This window comes from Cuculus canorus, chromosome 3, assembly GCF_017976375.1.
Source record: "Cuculus canorus isolate bCucCan1 chromosome 3, bCucCan1.pri, whole genome shotgun sequence".
Classification (NCBI taxonomy): Eukaryota; Metazoa; Chordata; class Aves; order Cuculiformes; family Cuculidae; genus Cuculus; species Cuculus canorus.
Genome location: NC_071403.1, coordinates 118745158 through 118769009, shown reverse-complemented (window position 1 = coordinate 118769009; position 23852 = coordinate 118745158). Strand labels below are relative to the sequence as shown.

Sequence of the window (23852 nt, the reverse complement as noted above, 5' to 3'; positions counted from 1 at the left end):
CCACAGTAGTGCTTTCTGCACAGCCCCAGAGTAAAAGTAAAATATAACAGATGATATATCTGATAAATGATCTTCTAAGCAGGTAGTACTACTCTACAGAAATAGAATACTGGAGCATGAAATGGTACCATTCAGTTAATAATTCAACTAATAGAGCGTTGTTTTGTTTTCTTGTAAGGAATACAGATAAGTTGGCTGCTATTCCTTTTTTGCCCAGTGTGGCCAAGAGCCACTGTGGCAATGTTGCTGCTGTTCGTGGCCAGTTCAAACATACCTTAACTCTTCAAGTGCAAGTTTTGTTTCTTTCCGACTTTCCTCAGTGATTGGGTAGAAAAGAAGTATAAATAAACCTACAAGGATGAGAATAGCAGGGACTGCTCCAATAAGGATTTTCAGTGTCAGGATCACATCACTGGATTGTTTGCATATCCCTGGCTTGTATCCAGTGAACCTAAACAAATGGAAATAACAGTGGTGTGTTTGTGTCCAAATATAAAAGGCAGTTGTTCATCTGAATGCTCCCTTCTCTCCCTCCCCCACGCTTCAAGACTTTTCTCCCATTTTTCCCACACTTCTCTTTCTCCTTCCCCCACTACATGTTTCAAATCTTGTTTTTCGAATCTAATTTTGGTGCTTAATTTCAGATAACTGCATTACCTCTGTATTTTCTCATTATTATAGAATCACAGAATGGTTTGGGTTGGAAGGCACCTTAAAGCCTATCCAACTCCACCCCCCTGCCTCCCACTGGATCAGGATGCTCAAAGCCCCATCCAACCTGGTCTTGAACACCTGCAGGGATGGGACATCCACAACTTCTCTGGGCAACCTGGGCCAAGGCCTCCCCACCCTCACAGGAAAGAATTTCTTCCTAATTTCTAATCTAAATCTCCCCTGTTTCAGTTTAAAACCATTTCCCCTCGTCCTTTCACTGCACTCCCCGACAAAAAGCCTCTCCTCATCTTTTGTAATTATTACCCAACATTTTACTACTAAGAGGAGCATGGAATCCCATGTAAAGAAAATGATTTGTTATGTGTTTCCTATCAATATTCAGCAAAGTATTTAGGCTCCGCTTTAGAAGTATGCAAGTAATCTGACCAATTTCAACAGCAATAATTAACTTTAATTTAAACACATACTTAAGCACTCTTCTCAAGGCAGACAAATTTACTGAAGTGCTTAGAGTTAGGTACACACTTACAGTTCATCGATTCAGGGCTTCCATACATTCCCACAATTGCCGATATACTCAAATTCCCATTCCCAATTTGTGGAATGAGTTTATTTTCCTCTGAACACTCATCTATGAAAGCTACGGCTGATTTGGCACCGCTCTGTGTTCTCCAACAAACATCTGCCTTGGAAAATTGTTGGGAGCTAATTGGAATGCAATTGAAAAGGGGCTATAATTGGTGGTTTGTTGGAGGTGTTTGAGGGTGTTAGCAGTAAGCACTTAAAATTTTTAAGCCCAAAATGTTCATCCAGGTACTGCCTTTAGCAGTTTCAGCTGAAGGCCCTGAAGGAAAACATTCTGGTTAGCAAAACCTAACTTGGGGTCAAGGGCTGGAGAGTATTTCGGAGAAGTTCTCTTCTAAGAGTTTATTGCACGCTTGTGAGCTGGAGCAGCTACAGGCAAAGACCCTCTCTGCTATGTCATGCACAAAAGCAGGCCAGGAGATGGTTGACCACTTTCTCAACCCGGCTGTCTAGTCAGAACAGACAAGGCAGAAGTGGAAAGAGCATCTTCCAAGCTGACATGACCTAGGTGATGGGCAGAACTGTGAGAAACACTGCTCCTGACTCAGATCAGAGTCCAGTTCTCTAAAACTGGAATTGGTGATCCTTTTATACTGACCAGACCAGCAGGTGGCCCTGAAAGCACTCCAGTCCATGTAGATTTAAAAGCTCATACACATAGTCCAACCCAGATGCCACAGGGAATGCACAAAGCAGGTCTATGGGGGACCTTCATCTGCTGAGCTTTCAAGTTTAGCTCTTTATTGATAAAGGCCACTAAGATTTACACGAAAAATTTGGAAAGAAGAAAATGTAATGGGAATTCAGGTCTTTCTGAGCTGAAACATGTCAGGGCGGGCAACTTAATGCTTGGTGTTCTGGCCTAGATGATGACAATCCCGTCTTTAGTGGTCAGCCATCTGGAGCTGCTGACACTTTCAGGTTCAGGGCAAAAAGGCAATTAACCTCCACAGGGTAAAGGAGGAGTAACCTCAGAATGCTTTTAGAGTAAATCTACTCTAAAAGTAGTGGAAACACAGTAAGTAGAAATACAGTGTTACTTACTCCAGCCCTGCTGCAGAAATTCCTAAGCCGATTCCTGCTGACATCTTGGTAAAGAAAACATATGAAGAATAGAAAATGGTTTCATGTCCTTTTCCATGAGGATTCTGCAGGCGAAAGTTATCAACAACATCAGGCAGCATTGACCTAGAGATGAGCAAGATAAAAGAAAAACTCAAGCCAAAATCTCTTCTGAAAGTCCAAACTTACCGAAAGAGCATACCTCTCCTTTTTTTTTTAGGATCTGATTGATGTAGTCATGCACATGAAAGAATCCAGTTCAGAATGTCCTACTGTTAGACAGGAGAGCAAAAATCCATGTAAGAAATTCGTGGCCACATTTTACAAAGTAGAAAACCACCAAAAAGCTATCAAACACTTGCTGAGAGGTGACAGAATTCTTTAGGCTGGCTGTCATTCCAATCAGAAGTTGTGATATTAAAAAAAGGACAACAAAAAAACCATGTTTCTTAAGATTTCAAGGTACTCTGAAACTCTGAATAGTTTCAATTCAAAATAACTCTTTTGACAAGCAAACAAAATTTTCAGAATCCAATGAGGCCAATTCTCTCTCTGCTGCAAAGAGACTGAATTCAGTGAAGGGCAATCAGAATGCAAGCTGCTCAAATGTCAATTGTGAAGTGACATTTTATTTCCAATAAACGCAGTGATTTAGTGTTGGAAAAAAGGGCTTCCCACCCTGTGTGCAGAAAAGCTACGTGGTCTGACAGCTTATTTTAAACTGTGTTTCCATGACCTCTTGGAACTTTCAGGGCTTTGTATGAACGAGTAATGTAAAACAGCTCTCTCAGCAACAGTCTTGCTTTCTGGTCAATTTGACCTGAATAATAACTCTCCCCTCTGGAGAGAAAATGTCCTGTCCTGCTCATCCTTGAGTAGTTTTTCTCCCCCACATATTTTCAGTCCTCAAGAGCAAAGTGCCTTGAATTTGCAGTTTCTTTTAATCATATCCTTGTCTTATCTGCTCTGTAACAGAGGACCTCTCAAGCAGGGATACAAAGCTTGCCTTGTGTTTCCTCCGATACATTCTAAATTGCACAGAATAAATTGATTGATCTAACTCCATCATCCCTGTAGTTCTGTTAGAAATCAAACATAAGCAACAGATTTACCATCATCACAAGTTCTGTAGCTGTTTCTTCACTATGAGAGTGGTGAGGCCCTGGCCCAGGTTGCTCAAGGAAGCTGTGGCTGCCCCATCCCTGGAGGGGTTCCAGGCCAGGTTGGATGGGCCTTGGGCAGCTTGGGTCAGTGGGAGGTGTCCCTGCCCATGGCAGGGGGTGGAACTGGATGATCTTTAAGGTCTCTTCCAACCCAAACTATTGTATGACTCTATGAATCTATTTAGATTGTTGATTCATCTACGTAGTCTTATGTGCAAAGAGCCCCTACAGCTACAGTAGATGTAGTCTGCTAACAAAAGTCACATCACTGCGAATAGTCTCTACTATAAAAGCAGAAAAAGATTCTTGGAAGAAGCGACTCGTGCCAAATCCGGCCTCTTTCAGAGCCAAATTCCATGCAGTAGTACATCCACGTAATGTAGACATATACCCCTTCCCCACCTCAAATGTAAAATTCTCCTACCATGGCAACAGAAGAGATGCTGCAATGCTCAGCCCAGAGACGAAGGCCACGAAGTAAGCCAGGATCAGGTTTGGAATGGTCACTAGCATGACTGCAAAAGGAATCATCCACTGAGGAAGAAGAAAAATGGTACATCTAACTTACAGCATGGACTCCTCAACAGTATACAAACTGTTCCCTTCAAAATACAAAGCTGCGTTACAAAACAGTTCATGCATTGCAGTGCCTAATACATGTATTTTGGTTATATGGTATTTCCAAAGAGCCCTGAGCCAATCTGCATTTAACAGGAGAATCAGAATAATGGGACAAGCCATTGTAGTGCCTTTTCTGTTAGCAAGTGTAGGGCTATCCCTGCACTAGTGAATTAAACAGTCCCAAGAGCCTATTTACCAGTCATGAGACCGAAGGGCAGATCCTGGCCACGTTCATAGTCCTAAACATTCAGAGTTTCCAAAAGAAGTATGACCATATAAATACTCTTTGTGAAGCACCTTGAAGTGGGTTAGTTCCCAAACTGCGCCCAGACACTGCTTGGGAGACTTCTGATCAACTTGTGCTAAGATTTTTCTGCCAATTTAATAACAGAGATGACCAAACACCAGCTTCTATTCTAGGCCAGTGGAACCGTTTAATTTACTACTAGAGACAAAGCCTTAAAACATCATCACACAGCAGTCCAAAGGGGTTCAATGGCCATTTCAAAATGTAAATATTCCATTTCATATACCATTTTGAGTTTTGAATTAAGAAGAGTTTGCTTACGCTTCCGTTTCCAATGACCACTTTACATTTGTTTTCTGGCAGTACTTTAAACCACCGGATTTCCTCAACTTCAGCTTGAAGCAATGGGCTTATAGGATTGAAAATCCACTATTTTAAATGCTGACAGAATGCATACAGCCCAGCTGTCCCGTACCCATCACATGCTCCACCTCCCATGCCTGTGAACCGTAGGCACAGCACGTGGAGAATTCAGAACCACGGGCTTATCTACAGGGCTTTTTAATGATGGGGGATTAGTTTAATAGTAAGTGTTTCAATCCTCTATGCTTGCAGCCTGGGAGCTGAGGGCATGAGAAGAGCTTTCACAGAGAGTCATTCCCCTGAGCACTGCTATTTACAATTCTGTATGATAAGTGATTCTGGGAGTCCTGGAGTCTAATCCATTATGTTTATGGTTGAAATGCATTTCCCATCTAAAGCATTTGCTCCTAACCCAAGGAGGCAGAAAATAACCTTTCCTGACTGCAAGTTCCCAGCACAGACAGATAATCCTTGCATTAACCCAATGTTGTGGCAAAATCATTACTTCACCACAAGAGAGCACTCCAGCAATACAAGATTTTATGTTGCCTATAAGCAATTTTATGTCTGCCTTATGCTCCATATGGGGCACCCACTCGAAACCAAAGCACTTAAACAACATTCTAGATCGATAATAATAATCATTGCAACTGTAATTTTCTACTGAAAGAGAAGCACAGCCCATAGGACTGATGCCCCAAAGTCTCACTCATGCAATGGTAGCGCAATCACAGGGGCAGTGTTCCTGCTGCAGTAAACAGCAAACACATCTCTTTCTTTCCTATTTGTAAAGTAAATACTCCGTTATTGGCACTCCGCTCCCTAGTCGCAGGGCTGCTGCCCTCCGGATCATAAACGATACCCTACAGCTATCACGCTTCTTCCCTACATTCCCTGACAGCAGTATGGAAGGATGTTAAAGGTGCAGTTGTGAAGGGCAAGTCAGGAAAAGGTGCAGCTAGGATGTGAGTGGAAAAGGGGATGGGAGAGTGGAAAAAGGGGCTGCACAGCCAGGATTCATCCAAGGGCATCCCTCCATGCTCCAGGCTGCTGATAGGTGGCAAATAAGCAATTGTGTATGCGTGGGGAGGTGAAAGGATAGGGGGCACGTTGGATTTGTTGATATTTTTCACTAAATCCTCCAAACCCCACAGCCAAAAGCCATTATTGGGTAGGATGGAAGCTCGAGTTGCAAGAGAGAGCAATCTACTTCCAGGCACCTTGCCAAAACCATGAACCAATGAGCTGCCGCACTGAAAATTCCTCACGACAGGTTCCCCTCACCTCCAGTCACCAGCTGAGAGACTCGGTGACTGCAAGTTCAACATTTGCACCCCCAGGGCAGAGCAGACAATCTAAATGAACATCGCACCTGGAAGCAGATGCAAATAAACAGCAGAGAATAATTTCTAGCCTATGCACCAATCTGATTATGGGAAGAATGCCATGAAGGATCCTGCCTGGGAATGACCCTGTACCTACAGAAAGTCTAGGCTTTAAACTTCTAGGAATTTTAGATACTTAGTTGGTACTGAGACTGTTGGTTATTTCTTGTGGAGGAATGAGTAAAAAGGGAACGATATCAGTGGAAGGAAGCCAAGATTCTAGCTGTTTATCTACCTGCCCTGCCTTCTGTACTCTTTCAGTGGTCTCTTCAATGTAGAAACACTTTAACATTAAAAACTAGCTCAGAATAGGATGATTTTTTTTCCAGGAAACTGAATTTCAAAGTACATCTTCACTCTGAAAGCTGAGTATGGTTTTGGAGAAAAAAAATATATCTTGTTTTCTAACCTGCCTCCTTCCCTTCCAGAATAACATTCCCCAGTGACAAATATAGGAGCCTTAAATGATATGATTTTATTTCACAGTGAAAGAGAACAGATCGGTTGTACAGATCCCACAAGGGGGTAGTATAGGAAGCCCCTGTGATGCATTGCCAGACACGAAATCCATCACTGAGTACACACTGAGTCCCTTGAGAAATGTGTACAAGGTGAAATAGAGAGGTGGCTTTTTTTCAGTCCAGCCTGCACTTAGACCATCATACAGTCAAGCAACTCAACTGTAAAATTAAGTTAAACCATGTTTACAGAGGTGCTGACAGGCTTTCCAGTCATGTTAAACTGAATTTATAGAGCCGAGTTGGTTGAAGAAGGCATTTCTTGTAGCCATGTGGGCAGGGGAGGAGAATTCCTAAGGAGGAAATCTGCATTCCCTGCTCCAGACAATGGTCCAGTACTGCTTTTGGCAATTCTCTTTGTTCAAGTGGTAAAAAGAAACAAGGATGGGACTTGGATTCCAAACACCTACTTCAAAACATGTAACAATTCCGCATAGTTGGAACTTGGGTTTTGAAATTCCTTCTGATTCTCTGAAAGTCATTCCAACACATAGATTTTAATTTCAAAAATTACAAATGTTCAATTATATTCAACAATTGCCACCAGACCTAAACTTTTCAGCCTTGTCTGGATTTTGACATATAGCTTCAGGCTGGATTTTCCAAGTCCTCATGCTTTGTTGTGCACAAGGCAGACAATTTTTCTTTCCTCTTTCATAAGTAATTGAAGGTAAACAGGAAAAACGGGGAGGACCAGGCCTATACAATGACTCACTGAGGATGATGACAGAAAATTGCTGCTCTCTGCACTAACTGAAGGACTTAAAATAATCCATCAGCAACAAGGGCAGGCTCGCTGAGCTGGCTTTGCAGAGCTGTGTCAACGTTAAACTAGTCTTCTTTTCTCAGGTGGGTCAGCTATTTCTTTACTTCACTAATAACTGTCCATCTTCATTCAGAGGGATGAGGGCACACCTGTCTTCCAACGTCTCTAGAGAAGGATGTGTAACAGACTTCTGTTTCCTCCTCTGTGACTGAATTACAGATTGGGTCATCCCAGCACCATTTACAAAGACAAAACAAGCCTTGTACAACAGATAACTTGTCAACCTGAGGCAACACAGATCTGAATGTCTAAAACTTCATTGGGGTTCAGTTCTGAGAGCAGTCAAATGCAGAGCTCATGCAGATTATTAAATAAACTGGGACCTCCCTTCAGCATCAATCTATTTCTCGAAAGTTTCTCTTGGAAACTTGTTATCCGTCTGAAATTTTATATAGAAATTTAAAACAAACCCTAAAACTGAGCAAATTTGGTGTAGCTTGGGGTTATAGGCACTTGAAAGAGATCCTGAGGTGGCTCCAATTGTCAAATGAAGTGAGCACAAGCAGATTTTTTTCTTCTTAAAGGATTTGCTTACCGAAATCCCACACGCTGCACACTTCTTGCCAAATCGCTGCAGAAACTTCTGCCAGAAGGGAATGCTCACAGCTGCTGATACCTACAATTCACAAAAAAGCCATATCGGTACAGTGCTTACTGCCGCTGTCATCCTCAGCTGCAGAGCTCACAGACATCTTTTTGTCTAGTACATTTTGGCCTGAAAGGAACTTGCAGATTCCTGTTTCTCATCAGTCTTTGAGTGGGTTTCTTTATTTACTATTATATATTACCAACAAAAGCTATCCATGAGAGGATTTTCCACAGAAAATTGTCAGATGGCAGTGCCTCAAAATTTCCTTTTCCTAACATAAGCCACATCAGCTAAAGCTATACTTGGCACAGTCATTAAAATTCAAACATACTGCAAATAGTCATACTTTGTGCTAATGCCTTTTGCCTCATCATCTGAATCTAACAAATGATAAGTGAATTAAGCTCTACTCCACTGCAGAGAAAGAAAGCTGAAGTGCGAGATATCTTAAGATTTAGAATCATAGAATCACTAGGTTGGAAAAGACTTCTTAGATCATCAAGTCCAACAATTCGATTTAGAGTACATATTCCATACTATGTGCTTATTCTTAGGAAGAACCTTTAAGAGAAACAGTTGCTTACAGTCAACATCACATTTCATACACTGTAATATTCACCTGGTAGCAGCAACAATCACAGGCAACGTAGTACCAATGCACTGAAATATCGCTACCGATGACTGTCTTATAATTGACCCAAATGCGAATGTCATCTCATTGTTACAGTTATGTTTCAATTTACTGTCTCGTCTCCCTTCTTGGCTTCCATTACCAGCAGAGCCTTAAGATACCCAACAGCCACCCCTTGCTCTCCAACATTTTGGTTTTAATCACTGGAAAAGAGCTGTCATGCAATGTGGGAAAAGATGAATGAAAAATGGGTAGGAAGGGTGGGAGGCTGTGACCAAGAAGTAGAAATTAAATTCCTTTAAAATGCTTCCACAAAGTCTCTGTGCCAAATGGGTGAGAAATCATGCAACAGCTTCCCTGAAAATGATTGCTGCAGTATTCTACGTGGTAGGCAAATTCTCTTTGTTCTACTTGTCTTGAAAGGACTTTGGTCAGAAGGATCAAAATGGTAGTTTTCAGCTAATACTACTTGCAATCATACAGTAAATCATGCAGTACAGAAGCAGTGTGTACCTGAGTTATAAGCATCGCCTAAGTAAGCAGAATTCTACCTCTGCATGTCAAGAAAAAGGTTCTGTAAAAGGATCTTTTTCTCCCACTGCCAATTGCTATAAAGAGGGATCTTCATATCTCTGGATATTTTAAATATTTATCCTTGCAAGCTGCCTCGCCCAGCAGGTTCATGTCTATGAATACACAAATTAAAGTTGTTTAATTATCAGCATATCAGACTCAGGAACGGGGAAAAGGAGCTAAAATTCCAAACCTCCTTTCTGACAACAGCTTTTGCCTTTATAGAAGCAGAAAGTGACTTACAAGTAAAAGCAACAAGGAATAAATTATAAGCCCCAAAGCATTAATTTTTTATAAGTACAGTAGGGAGCACCAGCTTAATTTCAAACAGGCCCTGAGAAAGATGGTGTAGCTTTTTAACAGCTCTGTCTAGACACTAACCTCTTCTCGTCTCCTGTTATTTTGTGACAAAAAACAGTGAGAAAGAACTGTCAAATAAAAATAAGTGAGAGAAGTACAGCTCACCAAGATGGTCACCACCAAATACTGGAAGTGATTGCGCAGACCAGCAGCATGAGTGCAGAACAGGACAAAGTTGCTTTGCTCCAGCTGTTGAAGACATTTGATGACCACCAAAAAAGAAAGGAAAATTTAAAAAGACAAAACTAATGCCACAATCCATACTAGCCAAGCATAGCTGGTGACTGATTTATTAAATGCAGGTTTGGGGAGTCTTAATTCTTCTCTCATTTGCAACAATTTAAACAAGCCATAACTCTCCTGCTGTCAGTGGAACAACATGCCAGGCAAGAGGTAAACTATGCACCTAATACAGCATAAAAATGACCAGAATGGGAACTGCCTTATGAGAGGATTCTGTCTAATGGCTTTATTCCCTACGTTGCAATTGTCTCGTGGTGTTGTCACAGCCACAGCTGTAGACCTCTGCAAGAAAATGCCCTTCCTTCTCCATAGCAATGCCATAAATCTTTCACTAGAAGCTCCGAGTCCAAAACAAGTTACTTTTCAGCTGGAATTACACTCATGCTAACTTCTGGTTTTGTACACTACCCTGGCTACGGACTGGATCTTCAGCCTGGATACCTCCATAAGTCTGAGCATTCATATGGGAGGATTGAGCTGCACTATGTTAGAATGACTGATGAAGCCACTGCTAGCATGTTTTTTCAGAACTATGGGGCTTCTCAACACCAGAACACAGTTCAGGCCCAGCTCCAGCAATTCTTCAGAAGCGGAATGACAGAGGAGGACTTAATCCTTATACCATAGCAGTATGATCGACTCTCACTCCTTTGTGTGCTTGTAGATTATAAGTGGCCAATCATCCGCGTACAAACTAGGATAAAAGTTAGATCCTTTCTCCATTGCCACCAAAGCCTTCCCTAGCTTGTGTCCCAGTTTACACTGCCTTCATTTTAGATGTAGAATATCACGCTCTGGGATTATGGCCAATGTATCTTTACCTGCCTACTCCTTTCCTCACCAGTAATCCACTCACTAGATTCCATGAAGTCCCTCTCTTGAACAACAATAGCAAGTGTTGCTCATGTTGGCTGAACTGGTGCAACACAGCTTCCAGCTTCTACCTCCCCTCACACCTTCCCTTCACTCTGTACAAACAGAAAAATAAAGAGATATGGACTGACAGAGATTTTTTCCTCTCTAGGTGTTGTCAGCACGTAGTTGGCTGCCAGCAGCCAGATGTGCACTGCATCCTTACTGACTGAATGGATGCTGAAGGACCTGGACCATAAGGAACCTTTCATCTTTTATCTCCTCCCTGTCTCTGCTGTTGCTCACAGCGCCCACAGCTCCCAGATGCAAACAGAAAAGCTTCTGCTACTGTTTGTCACCCTTGGGCCTTTCAGCAAGGGCTGCCAGATGCTGTAAAGGACAGCTTACTAACTGTGCCCAAACCCACGACAACTTCAGTGCTTCTTTGGCAAACAGACTTTTAACCAGCCCTTCCGAGGAACTTACTAATTCACTAGGATTGCTAGTGAACACAGCACTGCTTTCTTATGTGCCCTGTTCTTGTCCTCTGTCCTAATATTTACTCGATTAATGCCTCACGTGACTGAGAATCTGTTGACAAAAAGGTAAATATTATTTGCTTTGCAAAATAAAGCCAATTTCATCTGATACATACAGGTTCACGTTAAAATACTGTATTTACTGAGTTGAACATAGCTCAAAAATTAAGGTTTGAAAAGACTGCTGAACTATGGGGATTAAGGGTTTCTTACTGAGTGGCTTTAAGTTTTTCTCCAGCTCTTCTCTACGGGAGAACAAATTGCATTTTTTTTTGCAAGATCTACATTCGAATGCAGGTCCTCATTTTAAAATCAGCTCAATCTAGCTCTGAGACAGGTAAGATCTGCCTCTGAACATCTTCTTACTCTGACCTAATGCCTCCCATCACAAAAGACGCTGTAAGTACCAGCTCAGCCACTATTTGAGAACAGTCACCTATGCAAAGGAAAGGGGCAATGGTTTAAAGCCGCACACGCTATAGAGAACAGAGAGAAGAGAAGAAGCATTCTCTAAGCAACTGAAACCACAGGAGACTGTAGGTGGATAACGTATAATGACCCAATCTGGGTCACTAGGACTAGTTCCTCACCTTTCATGCAAAAAAAAAAGAAGGAAAAAAAAAAAAAAAGAAAAAGCCATCTTTAAATGGTCAGGACTTTGGTTTTACTTCTCGTTTGAGAGAACCATCTCCAGCCGCAAAGGACCCCAGGCATCAAAAAAGGGTTCTGGTTCCCTACTGAGTTGTAGTGGAAGGCACCGCCCCCTAAATCACCACCTCCAGTCACCAGCCAAAGGCTATTTGCATTTTAGCTGCCACAGACTGTCCCATGCTGGGACTGGAAAGTGGCAAACGCACAGATTTAGAGAGTCTGAAGTTACCTGAACTGCTGTTGAGATGAGAAGAAATGAAGCCGTAAGCTTCACATACGGACCATGCTTCATGGTGAGTCCAAGCCCCTTGCAAAAAGGAATTGCTCTGTCTGAATTTAAGGCATAAGGATCTAAGAGGAGGAGAATACATAAAATAACAATCTTTGTCAGAGATTAATGTGAAATAGTGATTTTTAAATCTAGGCATATTCAAATGTATCTTACCGTCTTTTTCCTTTACTCCAAGAAAAAGAATGACAATTCCAAGAAGGTACACACCTCCTATGACCCCTGCTGCAATCATATAAACTTCTGCCTTTGAAAAGAGGAAAAAAACATTTGAAATCATGACAGGAGAATGACAAGTCATTATGAAAACTTTAGTCTCTTTCTGGTGAGTCATCTGCAAATGAAGAAATGCTCAAATGCTCCTCTACAGACAGCCAACTGTCTGCCTTTTACCTCTTTGAAGAAAATCCACTTAGAAATATTCATTTATAAACAACATCTACTTTAGGATAAATCCAGAGCACATAAGTACATGAAGCTGTGAACACAAGGGCTAGAGTATTGACAACAAGAATGCGTTAAGGATTTGCTTATAGACTCATAGAATCACCAGGTTAGAAAAGACCTCCAAGATCATCAAGTCCAACCATTCCTCTCTGCCACTAAATCACATCCTTAAGTACCTTGTCTACCTGTCTTTTAAATACCTCCACCACCTCCCTGGACAGCCTCTGCCAGGGCCTGATGACCCTTTAGGTGAAAAATTTGTTCCTAATGTCCAATCTGACCCTCCTCTGGCGCAGTTTGAGGCCATTCCCTTGTCCTTTCACCTGTCACCAGGAGAAGAGCCCAGCTCTCTCCTCTCCACAACCTCCTTTCAGGTAGCTGCAGAGAGCCATAAGGTCTCCTCTCAGCCTCCTCTTCTCCAAGGTAAACAACCCCAGTTCCCTCAGCCGCTCCTCGTCAGACTTGTTCTCCAGCCCCTCACCAGCTTCGTTGCTCTTCTCTGGACACGCTCCAGAGCCTCAACATCCTTCTTGTAGCAAGGGGCCCAGAACTCCTTAGGAAAAAGGGCAGGAAAATAGGCAGGAAAGATCAAGGATGAAGAGACTTTTACCAGTGGAAAACAGCTGGAGACCATAACCCAGACTGTTCGCAGCCGTAAGATAACTACTCATCTTCAAAACCTGAGAAGGTGGCACACAAAGGAGAAGAAGGAAAAAAAAAAACAAAGAACAAAACAAATAAACAGGAAATCCTCACCAAAAACGAACTCACGGCTGCTTGGAAACAAGGAATTGAAATGAAGAAGGTAAGATCTTTCATTAAATCAGCCCGTATAGTTGATAAAAAAAGAAAAAAAAAGGACAAGTTTCCAGTCACACTGCAGCTTCTTCAGATCTGAAAAATGCTTCTGTGTCTAAAAGCTCTTCCATTGTTTCCTCATGGTAGTAGCTAGTTTAATGAAAGATATTATTCCTGCCTACAAACTCAGGCTACTTAGGCTATATATCTTTGCTAGTTTTTCAAACCAAAAATCTACTTGACAGTCAACTCATTGTGAAGCTTCTTTATCCATTTCCCTTCTACCCCAAAAAGTACAGGAAAGCCCACGTGGTTAGACAGAAAGGACATAAATCAAGATCACATTTTTTTTCCTCTGAAAGACATTTAAGATATTTTAAAGTGGAAGTTGGTGATTATGGCATAAAGCAGATACAGACAACTCAGGTGACTGGGGGACTGTGATGGATAGCTATAGGCTGTTTTGTAAAGACAGGCAGGGAAGAAGAGGAGGACGAGTTGCAGTCTATGTTAAGGAGACTCTTGACTGTATAGAGGTCTACTGCAGCGGTTGTGGAAACCCTATCTCTGGATGGAGATCAGAGAGGTCATCTCCAAGGGGGATCTTACTGTACGCATCTGCTATCGACCTCCAAACCAAGACAATAAGGCCAATAGAACAATATTTGGGTCACTCAAGCAAACTTCAGGTCAAGAGAACCTGGTTCTTATAGGTGACTTCAATTACCCAGACATTTATTGAAAGAACAAGACAGCAGCTCATATGTCATCCATCAAGTTCCTGGAATGCATAGAGGACTACTCCCTCATAGAAATGTTAGATGTGCCAACTAGAAATAAGGAACTGCTGGACTTGCTAATCACAAACCAAGAAAAGCTGCTTTGTAATATCTTGCTTAGTGACAGCATTGGCTGCAGTGATGATGATATTGTGGAGTTTGGGATCCTGCTGAGCACGTTGAAGGTTAGTACTAACACAAAGGGTTTAGATTTCAGAAGATCAAACTTCATCTCACTCAGAGCTCAGCTGGGAGGGATTCTGTGGGAAGCTTCTATAAGGGATAAAGGAGCTAGTGAGTGCTGGAAGCACGCTCTCCTAGAAGCACAAAACCAGTTCATTCCCTTTAGAGGCAGCAGGCAGAACAAGAGATCCCCTTGACTTAACTGCAAGGTTCTACTCAAAACCAAAAAGGAACCGTATCAGAGATGGAAAAGCAGACAAATACCCATTGAGAACTACAAAAGCATTGCCAGGGCATGCAGAGACACAGTTAGAAAAGCAAAAGCTAAGCTCAAATTGAAATTGGCCAGAGATGTCAAAAACCACAAGAAGGGGTTCTTCAGGTACATAAGCAAGCAGAAACAGAAGGAAAACATTGGCCCACTGTTAAACAGGAGAGGCGAGTTAGTCACCAATAGCACTAAAAAGGCAGACACTTTCTTCACCTCTGGCTTCACCAGCACTTGTTCAGCCCCAGGCCTTGGGAACAAACCCCCAAGGTTGATGCAAAACCAGACCCACCATCAGTGAATGCAGAGTTGGTATGCAAACAATTACAGGAGCCTGACCCCACAAATCGATGGGCCCTGACAACATTCACCACTGGACGAACAGTGTGTGGCTGCAGATACTGGGTTGCATCAAGAAAGGCATCACCAGCAGAGACAAAGAAGTCATTATTCCACCCTACTCAGGGCTTGTCAGGCCACACCTGGAATACTGTGTTCTGTTCTGGTTGCTGCTATACAAAAAAGATGTGGACACGCTGGAGAGGGTCCATAGAAGAGTCACAAAGATGATCAAAGGACTGAGAAGCTTGCCATTTGAGGAAAGGCTGAGAGAACTCGGTTTGTTCAGCCTTGAGAAAAGTGGGCTTAGAGGAGAACTTATCATCATGTTCCAGCATGTAAAGGTTGACTACAAAGAAGATGGAGACTCCATTTTTACAAGGAGTCACACGGAAAAGACGAGGAGTAATGTGTTCAAATTACCCCGGGGAGATTTTAATTGGACATAAGAAGAAAATTTTTCACAATGAGAACAATCAGTCACTGGAATGATTTCTCCAGGGAAGTGGTGGATTCTGGCCACTCCGGGCCAGTATGTCATCATCTTAACTGCAAAAAAATTTCTTTCTTTTCTCTAATCTAAATCTACCCTCTTTCAGTATAAAACCACTGCCTCTTGTCCCATCACTGCAGGCCTTGGTAAACAGTTTTTCCATCTTTCCTGTAAGCCCCCCTTTATATATTGAAAGACTGCAATAAGGTCTCCCCGCAATCTGCTTTTCTCCAGGGTGAACAAATCCAAATTTCTCAGCCTTTCTTCATAAGAGAGGTGTTTCATCCCTGACTATTTTTGTGCCTCTCCTCTGGACTTGCTCCACTGGGACCATGTCTTTCTTGTGCTGGGAATACCAGAATTGGATTGCAGTATTCCTGGTGGGGTAAAGTAAGCTTTTCTTACTCAGCTTCAGTTTAAAACACTAAATCAGCCCCAGTGAAAACAAGGGAAGGCTACTTTACAATTTGGCATCTTCAGCAAAGCTCCTCAGTGTAATTCTGCTGTCACGCTGAGAAGTGGTTGCAAAGACAACAGATGTTGTTTGCAACGAGGCCATTGTCTCAGCTCCAGCATTACTGATTTCAAGGAAGTCATGTTCACGCACATAGAATCATAGAATGGTTTGGGTTGGAAGGGACCTTAAAGATCATCCAGTTCCAACCCCCCTTATGTGATACGGTATTACAAATTCTCCTCACCCCTCACCCTAAGAGATTTTAGTGCGCTCCCACAGACACTTACTTGATGAGACAGGTGATCTGAGGGGTCTGGAAAGCTGGGAGCATCATGCCAGGAGTCAGTTGTGTTTACAGGGGGATTCACAGTGCAATGATGAGAGACATGAGCACTGGCCACAATCTGTCCCTGAAGTGCAGCTCCAATCAAGGTCCCAAGCACTTCCACAGTCATTCCTAAAGAAGGAAGCACAAACGTGCATTGAGGATGAGAACTCAATTCCTCCACTGTCTGCAAGCTTGCTTATTTGTCTCACTGAAGAGAAATCTCAAACCATTTTCTTTCACAGGGAGCAAGCAGAAAAAGCAATTCCAAGAACAGCAGAACTGGAATGTCAGTAATAGAACAGTTTCAAGGAAAGAGTTTTGTCATCTGTTTTCTGATCAGCTTTTAGAAGCCTCTATGGAAAAGTCTCTTTTATACAAGCTGCATGAGGGATATTGCTGAGACTAAGAGCCACAAGGGGATACCATAGAAACCTTTCATCTGAAAGACCAGAGAGAAACTACAGTTTAAATATTGAATACCATTTTTCCTAAGCAGGACTAGGAGCCATAACATCAGACTTTTCATCTCAAACTTGACAGAAACTTGTGAAACATTTTTCAAGCCAGTTATCTGATCGGGTTCTCCAACTGTAAAAGAAAATTATACCTACCTCAGGCTTGTAATGGAAATAATAAAGTGGCAAAGCTCTCTGAAACAGCAGATACTGTTCTTAACTGCCCAAGACCACAGTCAGGCAGAAGTAGCTACCACAGGCTCACAGAATGATTCAAATCACTAACACTCCAAGTACTAACAGGACAAGGAATCAGCCTAAAAATCAACCGAAGTTCTCCATTTGGGGAAGCAAAGATCTAACCATGGGCATCCAGCTCCTGCTTCATGTACTCAAAAAAAAATCAGTCTACAAGGCAGCTAGTTGTTACAGCTCCGTCACAGGCAAGTGGTGAATAATCTGGGTTCTAGATTCTGCTCACTCTGAGGGATTTCAAGCCTACCAACTCCTGTTTCCACAAAATATGGCCATACCCAGCAACTCTGTGGCAGGGAGACAAACTGAATCCCTGTCCTAGCTCCAGAGACTATTTATGCATTTTACATAAACATCCACAGGGCTGAATAGATGAACAGATTAGGAACAAGTACCAAGACTCCCTGTTTATGGCGGAAGACACTTCTCATCGACCTAAACATCAGGCTTCTTTCCTACTTATTTTCTCTCAGTGGCCACAGGAGTCCCATGTTCCTTTCTCAGAAGCATCACGGGGGATTCTGAAGGGCCACTTCCAGAGCAGGTTGTGTCCTGGTGGTTATCATACTCTTCCAGGAAGAGATAGGTGTTTCAAAAGCTCCTAGGTTGAGGTTTATCCAAGTTGTTCACTCCGTAACAGCCTTCCTAGGTGACCTTGAACACACGGGGTTTTTTTGTATATCCTTGTAAAGCCATAAAAGTACTTCTCCACCTGACAGGAGGGCAACGCACACAAATGGCAAGGTCAGACAGTGCAGTCATGTTGACTGTGTGGAGCTAAGGAACATCAAGTAAGGAAAAGGGAAGAGATGCTCCCTAGGAGACTTGAGTCATTTAAACCATTGCTAGTGTCTTCCCAAACAGAGAATGCTTGTGAATGGAAAATTTGAGGCTTCACGTAACATTAATTTAAATCAATGGGGGGTAAAGAAATAAAATCTTCCTTGAACTTTGTATCCAACCTTACAGTTCTGTCCATACACACAAAAATGCTGATAGATGGTGGAAATCCTAACCTCAACTTACAAACCAACCTGAGATGGAAATCATAGATCCCCCAAATTGTTGACCACTCGGTGTAAAGACAGAACACCACCTCCGCATTTACAACCTTTATCTAGGTCTCCACATCTGCATTTTACCAAGCAGTTGCATAGGATTAAGCTCAGAAGCATCACTATAGGCAACAGAAATACAACCATTGTGAATTCTCATTTTCTAAGTAGCAGGAAGAGCTAAGAAACAGGCAGAATTTAAAGTCCTTATACACACAGAATTTAAAATGTATTACTTTCCACCTTAGCCAAGAAAGCCGATCTTTCAGAAATGAGATGTCCTTGAAGTAAGTTAAATTTTGCCCAACATATAAGTAGGATTTATGTGAAAGGGACTTTGGAATCCAGTATTTCTAGCATGCACTTATAGCGAGGATCAGGACATTTCTAATAAGCAGTTCTGCTTGTCTCCAGTAGAGGGTACTGGAGCTTCTGATCCCAACCTTTTTGTTAAATGCACACTTCATATTACACAGCTGTTTTCCTTTAAACAACTGAAGAAATGCCTGAACAACTGACTGCATCCAAGACATTCTACCCACAAGAATTTTCTGTGAAACACAGAGAGGAAAGTGTTTAAGTAAAACACTTGTTAAAAAAAAAAAAAGAGAAAAATAGAGATTCTCATCTAATCACAACCATTACAAGAAAACTTGGCTCCAAATTAACATAATTTCAAAATATACAAAAATATCAACATTTGAAAAGTCAAAATTATGGTTCATTCCACTCCCTGAACTTGGCTTAGGAAACAGTTATACATCCCAAAGCGAAACCCTTTCTGGACAATAAAATGATGCTATAAATGTATAACACCTCTCAGCCATGGAGTTCAACAGCTTTCATAAGGACAAATTTCATGTGCCTATGAAGCCTTGCACTGAACTAGCAGATAGGGAAGCACATTTATTTGGATCAAATAGAAGACATAAAACGAGACAATAGAACACTAGGTACACAGATTTAGTTAGAATTCAGGCCAGATGACTCAGAATACAGTCAGTGCCAAAGAATATAACACAACTGGAATCTCCCGCTGTTCAGTCCTATCCTATGACTGCTAGCCCAGACTTTCTCTTGAGATAGTTGATGATAATGCAAATTATAACTGTTCCATGTGGCCGGAAAAGGATTGGGATGCTCAAGGGATATTGTATCTAGAATTTCTGACATGATTCTTTCAGCACTTGTGGTCATTCCCTTGTGCCTCTATGGTCTAGTTTTCAACATTCTCAGCATGTATGTTGTGAGTTAGAAGGACTAATGCAAGAGAAAAAGGCTCTTGCCAGGAAGAGAAAACAAATGCAACATAAAAATTACAAGTTATTCTAAAGCAAGGACAAGATAAGACTTAGAAAACTCTTGCATGAGATATTTGAGTCTTTTCTCTTTACCTCACTTAAGGCTAGTGGCCACGAGAGGCAGAAGTTACACAGTAAAGAAGGCATGAGAACAGAGCTGAAGAAAGCACGAAGGGAAGAAACTGTTTTTACATTCAGTTTATTATCTACACAAGAAATATTGAATATATTTTCATTGTACTTTTTTTTTTTTTGGTCTAAATGACTTGCTTTAAAGCAAAATCTTTGTCTGGTTTTGTTTGTTAAAGAGCCAGAGATACGGTGTGGGAGGCCTCGTTCTTTTAACTAATACAGTCAGGCTGCTATTTAGTTATCACCCTGGCTTGAGTAAGCGTGATTTTTATTGTTTCCTCTGGCTAGCAATAAACCAAGAGGAGTTTCCAGCTAATCAGTCAGTTTGAGACAATAAAACATTGATGTCTCTCATTTAGCTAGAAAAATAGAAGCATTTACAGGACAAAATATTTTTCATCAGATATTAAAGATCTCCTCTGAAAGCCCAGTTTTGGGACACAAACTATTAGGGACTTGCTATGCATAGAGAATGATTTTCAATAAAACTCAGCCCTAATCCACACAAGAAAGCCCAGATCACTCACGGTATGCCGTTGCAGAATCTCTGTCCTTCTGGTCTGTGCTGAGAAACATGGTGAGGGCAGAATATGGTACTTGGAATAACTATGCAAAGAAAGAACATCACTTAGGAAATGTCAGAGTAAATGCTGTATTCCTTTGATAGCTGGGAAAATGGCTTAACGTGACCTTGGAATTCACTTATTTAGAACATTGTGTTTTTTAGCACAGACACCTATCTTTTCTTTCTCATTTTTAAAGCATGTAAAAGGAAAAAAGTATATTACTTAATACAAGTAATAAACAATAAATTACCAAGAAGCTTTACCTTAATGCTGCGTTCCTTCAGCTTCTTTGGGAAAACGTCCTTCATAGCTATAAAGCATCTAGTTTACTTTGCACTAAGAGACTGTTATGTTTTGAGCTAACTACCAGGAAGCAAAGCCATAATGAAGACAATACAATTCTCCACTTTATTCAAGCCAGAAGACTGCCTAAATCCCCCAAACACTTTAATATCTGTCTCACTACTCAATCCCAGGAGATAACTACGAAAACTACTTTGTCTTCTACAAGATTTTGCCAAACATTCCTTAATTTGAGTTAGGATTAGGCAGAAATGCCCAATTGCTCTGCCCATGCATTGACAAAAAGGTAGGTGAGGAGTGTTGATTGTTTTCCAGCACTGTATCTGGCACACACTTGATACCTTGCTGTAAAATCTTGGTGGAAACAATGCACTGGTAGTATTTATTACAATGCTGGGTGAATGAGTCCCACTTTTACTGCACAAGAGGCCTTATCTCCAGTAGTACTTCCCTGACAATAACTGTTGAACATTAAAGGCTTGACCTTTCGGATGATCATGATGTGAGCGCGACTCTGTCCTCACAGTGTTGAACTAAAATAAAAATCACTTCTAAAACCTTGGAGTAACAGGCAGTCCGAACTCTCAGACTGCTGAGAAGCGGAACTGGGACATGAACCTGCTTGAACAATCACGTTCTCTGTGGTGTTTCCACTGCCACAGAGATCTGTAGCCAGACATACAAAGTCTCACAATTTGCATCCTACCCTGTTGGTACAAAATCCATTTCTGCTCATCTCCATCAAAAATGGCAAGTGAATACATTTTCAAAGCTCTGCCTGGGAAAACTTGTTTTTCCTTCAAAGGAAAGAGGGAAGAAAATTATTTTAAGCCATTATGAATGTCTTCTGTACCATCTTTCTCCAGAGGAAACAAAGGACCTAAGGGAACATTCCAGCTAAACACAACAATACACAATTCCCAGGTCCAATAGATCTCTAGTAGGAGAAAAGCCAAGCCGAAGAAGAAATACAAACATTTTAAATATCTGGAAATCACTTTTTCAAAATGCTATCCAATGAAATTCAATCAGTCAGGACACACCCAGCCAAACTGCAATGCAGGTAATTTCGCTTCCAGTCCTCATCTGCTGTGTGATACTGCTTTGCCTGGAAGATACCTTGTTTCACCTTGTTATTCACCTTGACAAGGCAAAACAGGGTGATGCAACCCTACCTGTACAGAATGAAACGTGTCAGAGAAGTTCTTTTGGGATCCACTGTGAAATGGTGGCTTTCAAATAAAGACTGCAAGTTCTGTATTAAAAAAATCAGGTGCTTAAACTCTTCTATCCAGGCGTAGGTATTGTGATGGCTACAACCAGTACTATTTCAGCTCTGGTACTCTGACTTTTCATTGCTGTCTAGCTTGAGTCAAAATATCCCGAACTAGAGCCACAAAGTTACTGTGTCTCCTAATCTGCTCCCGAAAATAGAAGCTACAAGAAGTTAGATGTCTAATTCGAATTGCGAATCTGAACGTCTCCGTGAATCTGTGTCAGAATGAGTTGAGCATCCAGGGCACTGCTAAAGAAAGTGACTGGAGGTAATCTGTCTGAATTAGCAGGTCATTTGCCAGAGAAACCAGTGGCAGAAGCCATCAACGAGCAGAGTGTTTCCTAAAAAGACATCTCCCCATCCCTTAAACTCAGTAGAAGTTGAGCTCAAATGTAAAGTTTGGGTAAACCTCAGCTTACTAAATCTGAATGCACTAACACAGGCAGAAAAGAAGCAAGTTACTGCTGAGAACACCATGACCTGTAATCTACTCACTGTGGTCAGTGCTTGGAAAAGGCAGTAGAAAGTCAGATACCATGCAACTCTTCCGGATGCAAAAGGAGGCAGGTACCACATAAAAAAATAGGACACTACTGTGAAGGGTGTACATGCCAGCATCCTGCAAAGAAGACGTACACGTCAACAATCTTAACATAATGACAGCAATAAATTTTCCTGCTAGTAATCAATATAATGGCATATATTTTATGTGCAGTTTTTCTAATTACAACAGTGCATGTTATTAAGTATTAAATGTTAGCGTGCGTTAAATACTCTAGATTAATATAAAATGTACACAAGTACTGCTGTAAAACGGGAAAAAAAACAGCAAACCTGAAGGAAAAGAGCTATATTTTAGGTCATATCCCACTCAGAAAAGACACAATTGCCTTGCACATGCAACTGTAACAGCATATATATAATGCCATTCCTTTGGACATGTCTCAGGCTATAAATTTCTTAGAAAGAACCACTGAAAACTAAGCTCTGTTGTCATGTCCTTGCATACTTCAGCAATATTTACATAAGCCTACTTATTACCAAGGATTCCCTCTTTCAGTTTTAATGCCTTCAGTTTTCCTCTCAACTTAGCCTCTTCAATGCTACTTCAATCAAGTGCAAATACACTTGATTTGTAAATCGATATACTTAAAAATGTTGAAAACAGCATAAAAGATAATGGCTGTGGGCTGTCCAAAGTTCCTGTAGTCTGTATCTATGTGGGTATACGATAATTTACTCCTCAACAGCAAAACTTCCTTCAAACACAAAAGGATCATCTTCTGGTGAGGAAGGTGCCTTAAAAAAAATAAACCACAAAAAATAAACCACAGGAACTTAAATTCCAGTCATTTCCATTAACCAGCAATTAATTACATTAGTCTAAAAATTATTTCAAGCAAACAGCACTTGTCAAACTCCATGATATGGAAGAAGTGGTCAGATGCTATTATCTCCTAAAAGGCTGAGCTGCAGCAGCACCAGGGCTCTCCTGTATTCCTGTAAACCGAACATTAAACAATGCAATTAGATGACCAAGATGCCAACAAACACGTCTAAACACATAAAAGAGAAAACAGATTAATCCCTTCACAACAGCACTACTGACATTAGGGATCAGCCGATTATTTTGCAATCACGAACTGAAAACCTGGAATACAAAAGGGTAATGTGGGTAAATAGTTTAGCAAAACAATGGCTTTCCCACACTGCTTTTTGAGATCGGCAGCGTCACTGGGAGCTGAGCATTTACAAGGAAAGTGCCAGGTTCTGGTATTCTCTCCAGTCCCCAGGCCACAGTTCACCCACAGCTGGTCAGCAACTGAAAAAACCACAAATACGGGTAAAATCCTAATACATCCCAGAGAATCTACTTTCCTCTCCAAAAGAGTGAGCTCTTCCGGACTGTTGTGCATACAGAGCCACCACAGTAAAATATTTTCATAGCCAATTTTGCATGCAACTTCTCAGCAACAACCCTCTTAGTATTCTTCCCCTTCAACTCTCTTTACACATTTTTCCTTTCCTCATTACTGTCAGTGAATTTTCAGAGCCTTCCTGAAGTTGCTGAGCATCTGATTGCCTCCTATTATCTCTTTTGACAAAATATCTGACCAGGTTTCTGTATTTCAAGCCAATGTCTGCTTATGTCTTTTAAGCACGTTAGAGAAAGGACATCAACAGCAATTGATGACTACTTATATCATGTATGGTATTAAGGTGTAATTAAACTTTCACCTTCTTT

At 41.4% G+C, this 23852-nt stretch overlaps 1 protein-coding gene across 6 annotated transcripts in view; it reads right to left on the bottom strand.

The window, feature by feature from the left end:
• The window catches only part of MFSD2B (MFSD2 lysolipid transporter B, sphingolipid), a 46543-nt gene that overhangs the window by 11643 nt on the left and 11048 nt on the right, over window positions 1-23852 (bottom strand). For all 6 annotated transcript variants that reach the window (XR_008449080.1, XR_008449078.1, XR_008449081.1 and 3 more), the window contains exons 4-13: window positions 22103-22226; window positions 19990-20068; window positions 16224-16393; window positions 12329-12419; window positions 12113-12234; window positions 9704-9787; window positions 7981-8061; window positions 3910-4019; window positions 2305-2448; window positions 275-451 (exon numbers count right to left, since the gene is read on the bottom strand). Coding sequence is in view for 2 of the 6 variants with exons in the window: in XM_009560450.2 (XP_009558745.2) it covers window positions 275-451; window positions 2305-2448; window positions 3910-4019; window positions 7981-8061; window positions 9704-9787; window positions 12113-12234; window positions 12329-12419; window positions 16224-16393; window positions 19990-20068; window positions 22103-22226 (1182 nt within the window). In the remaining 4 variants the exon portion in view is untranslated. The remainder of the gene's footprint in view (window positions 1-274; window positions 452-2304; window positions 2449-3909; window positions 4020-7980; window positions 8062-9703; window positions 9788-12112; window positions 12235-12328; window positions 12420-16223; window positions 16394-19989; window positions 20069-22102; window positions 22227-23852) is intronic.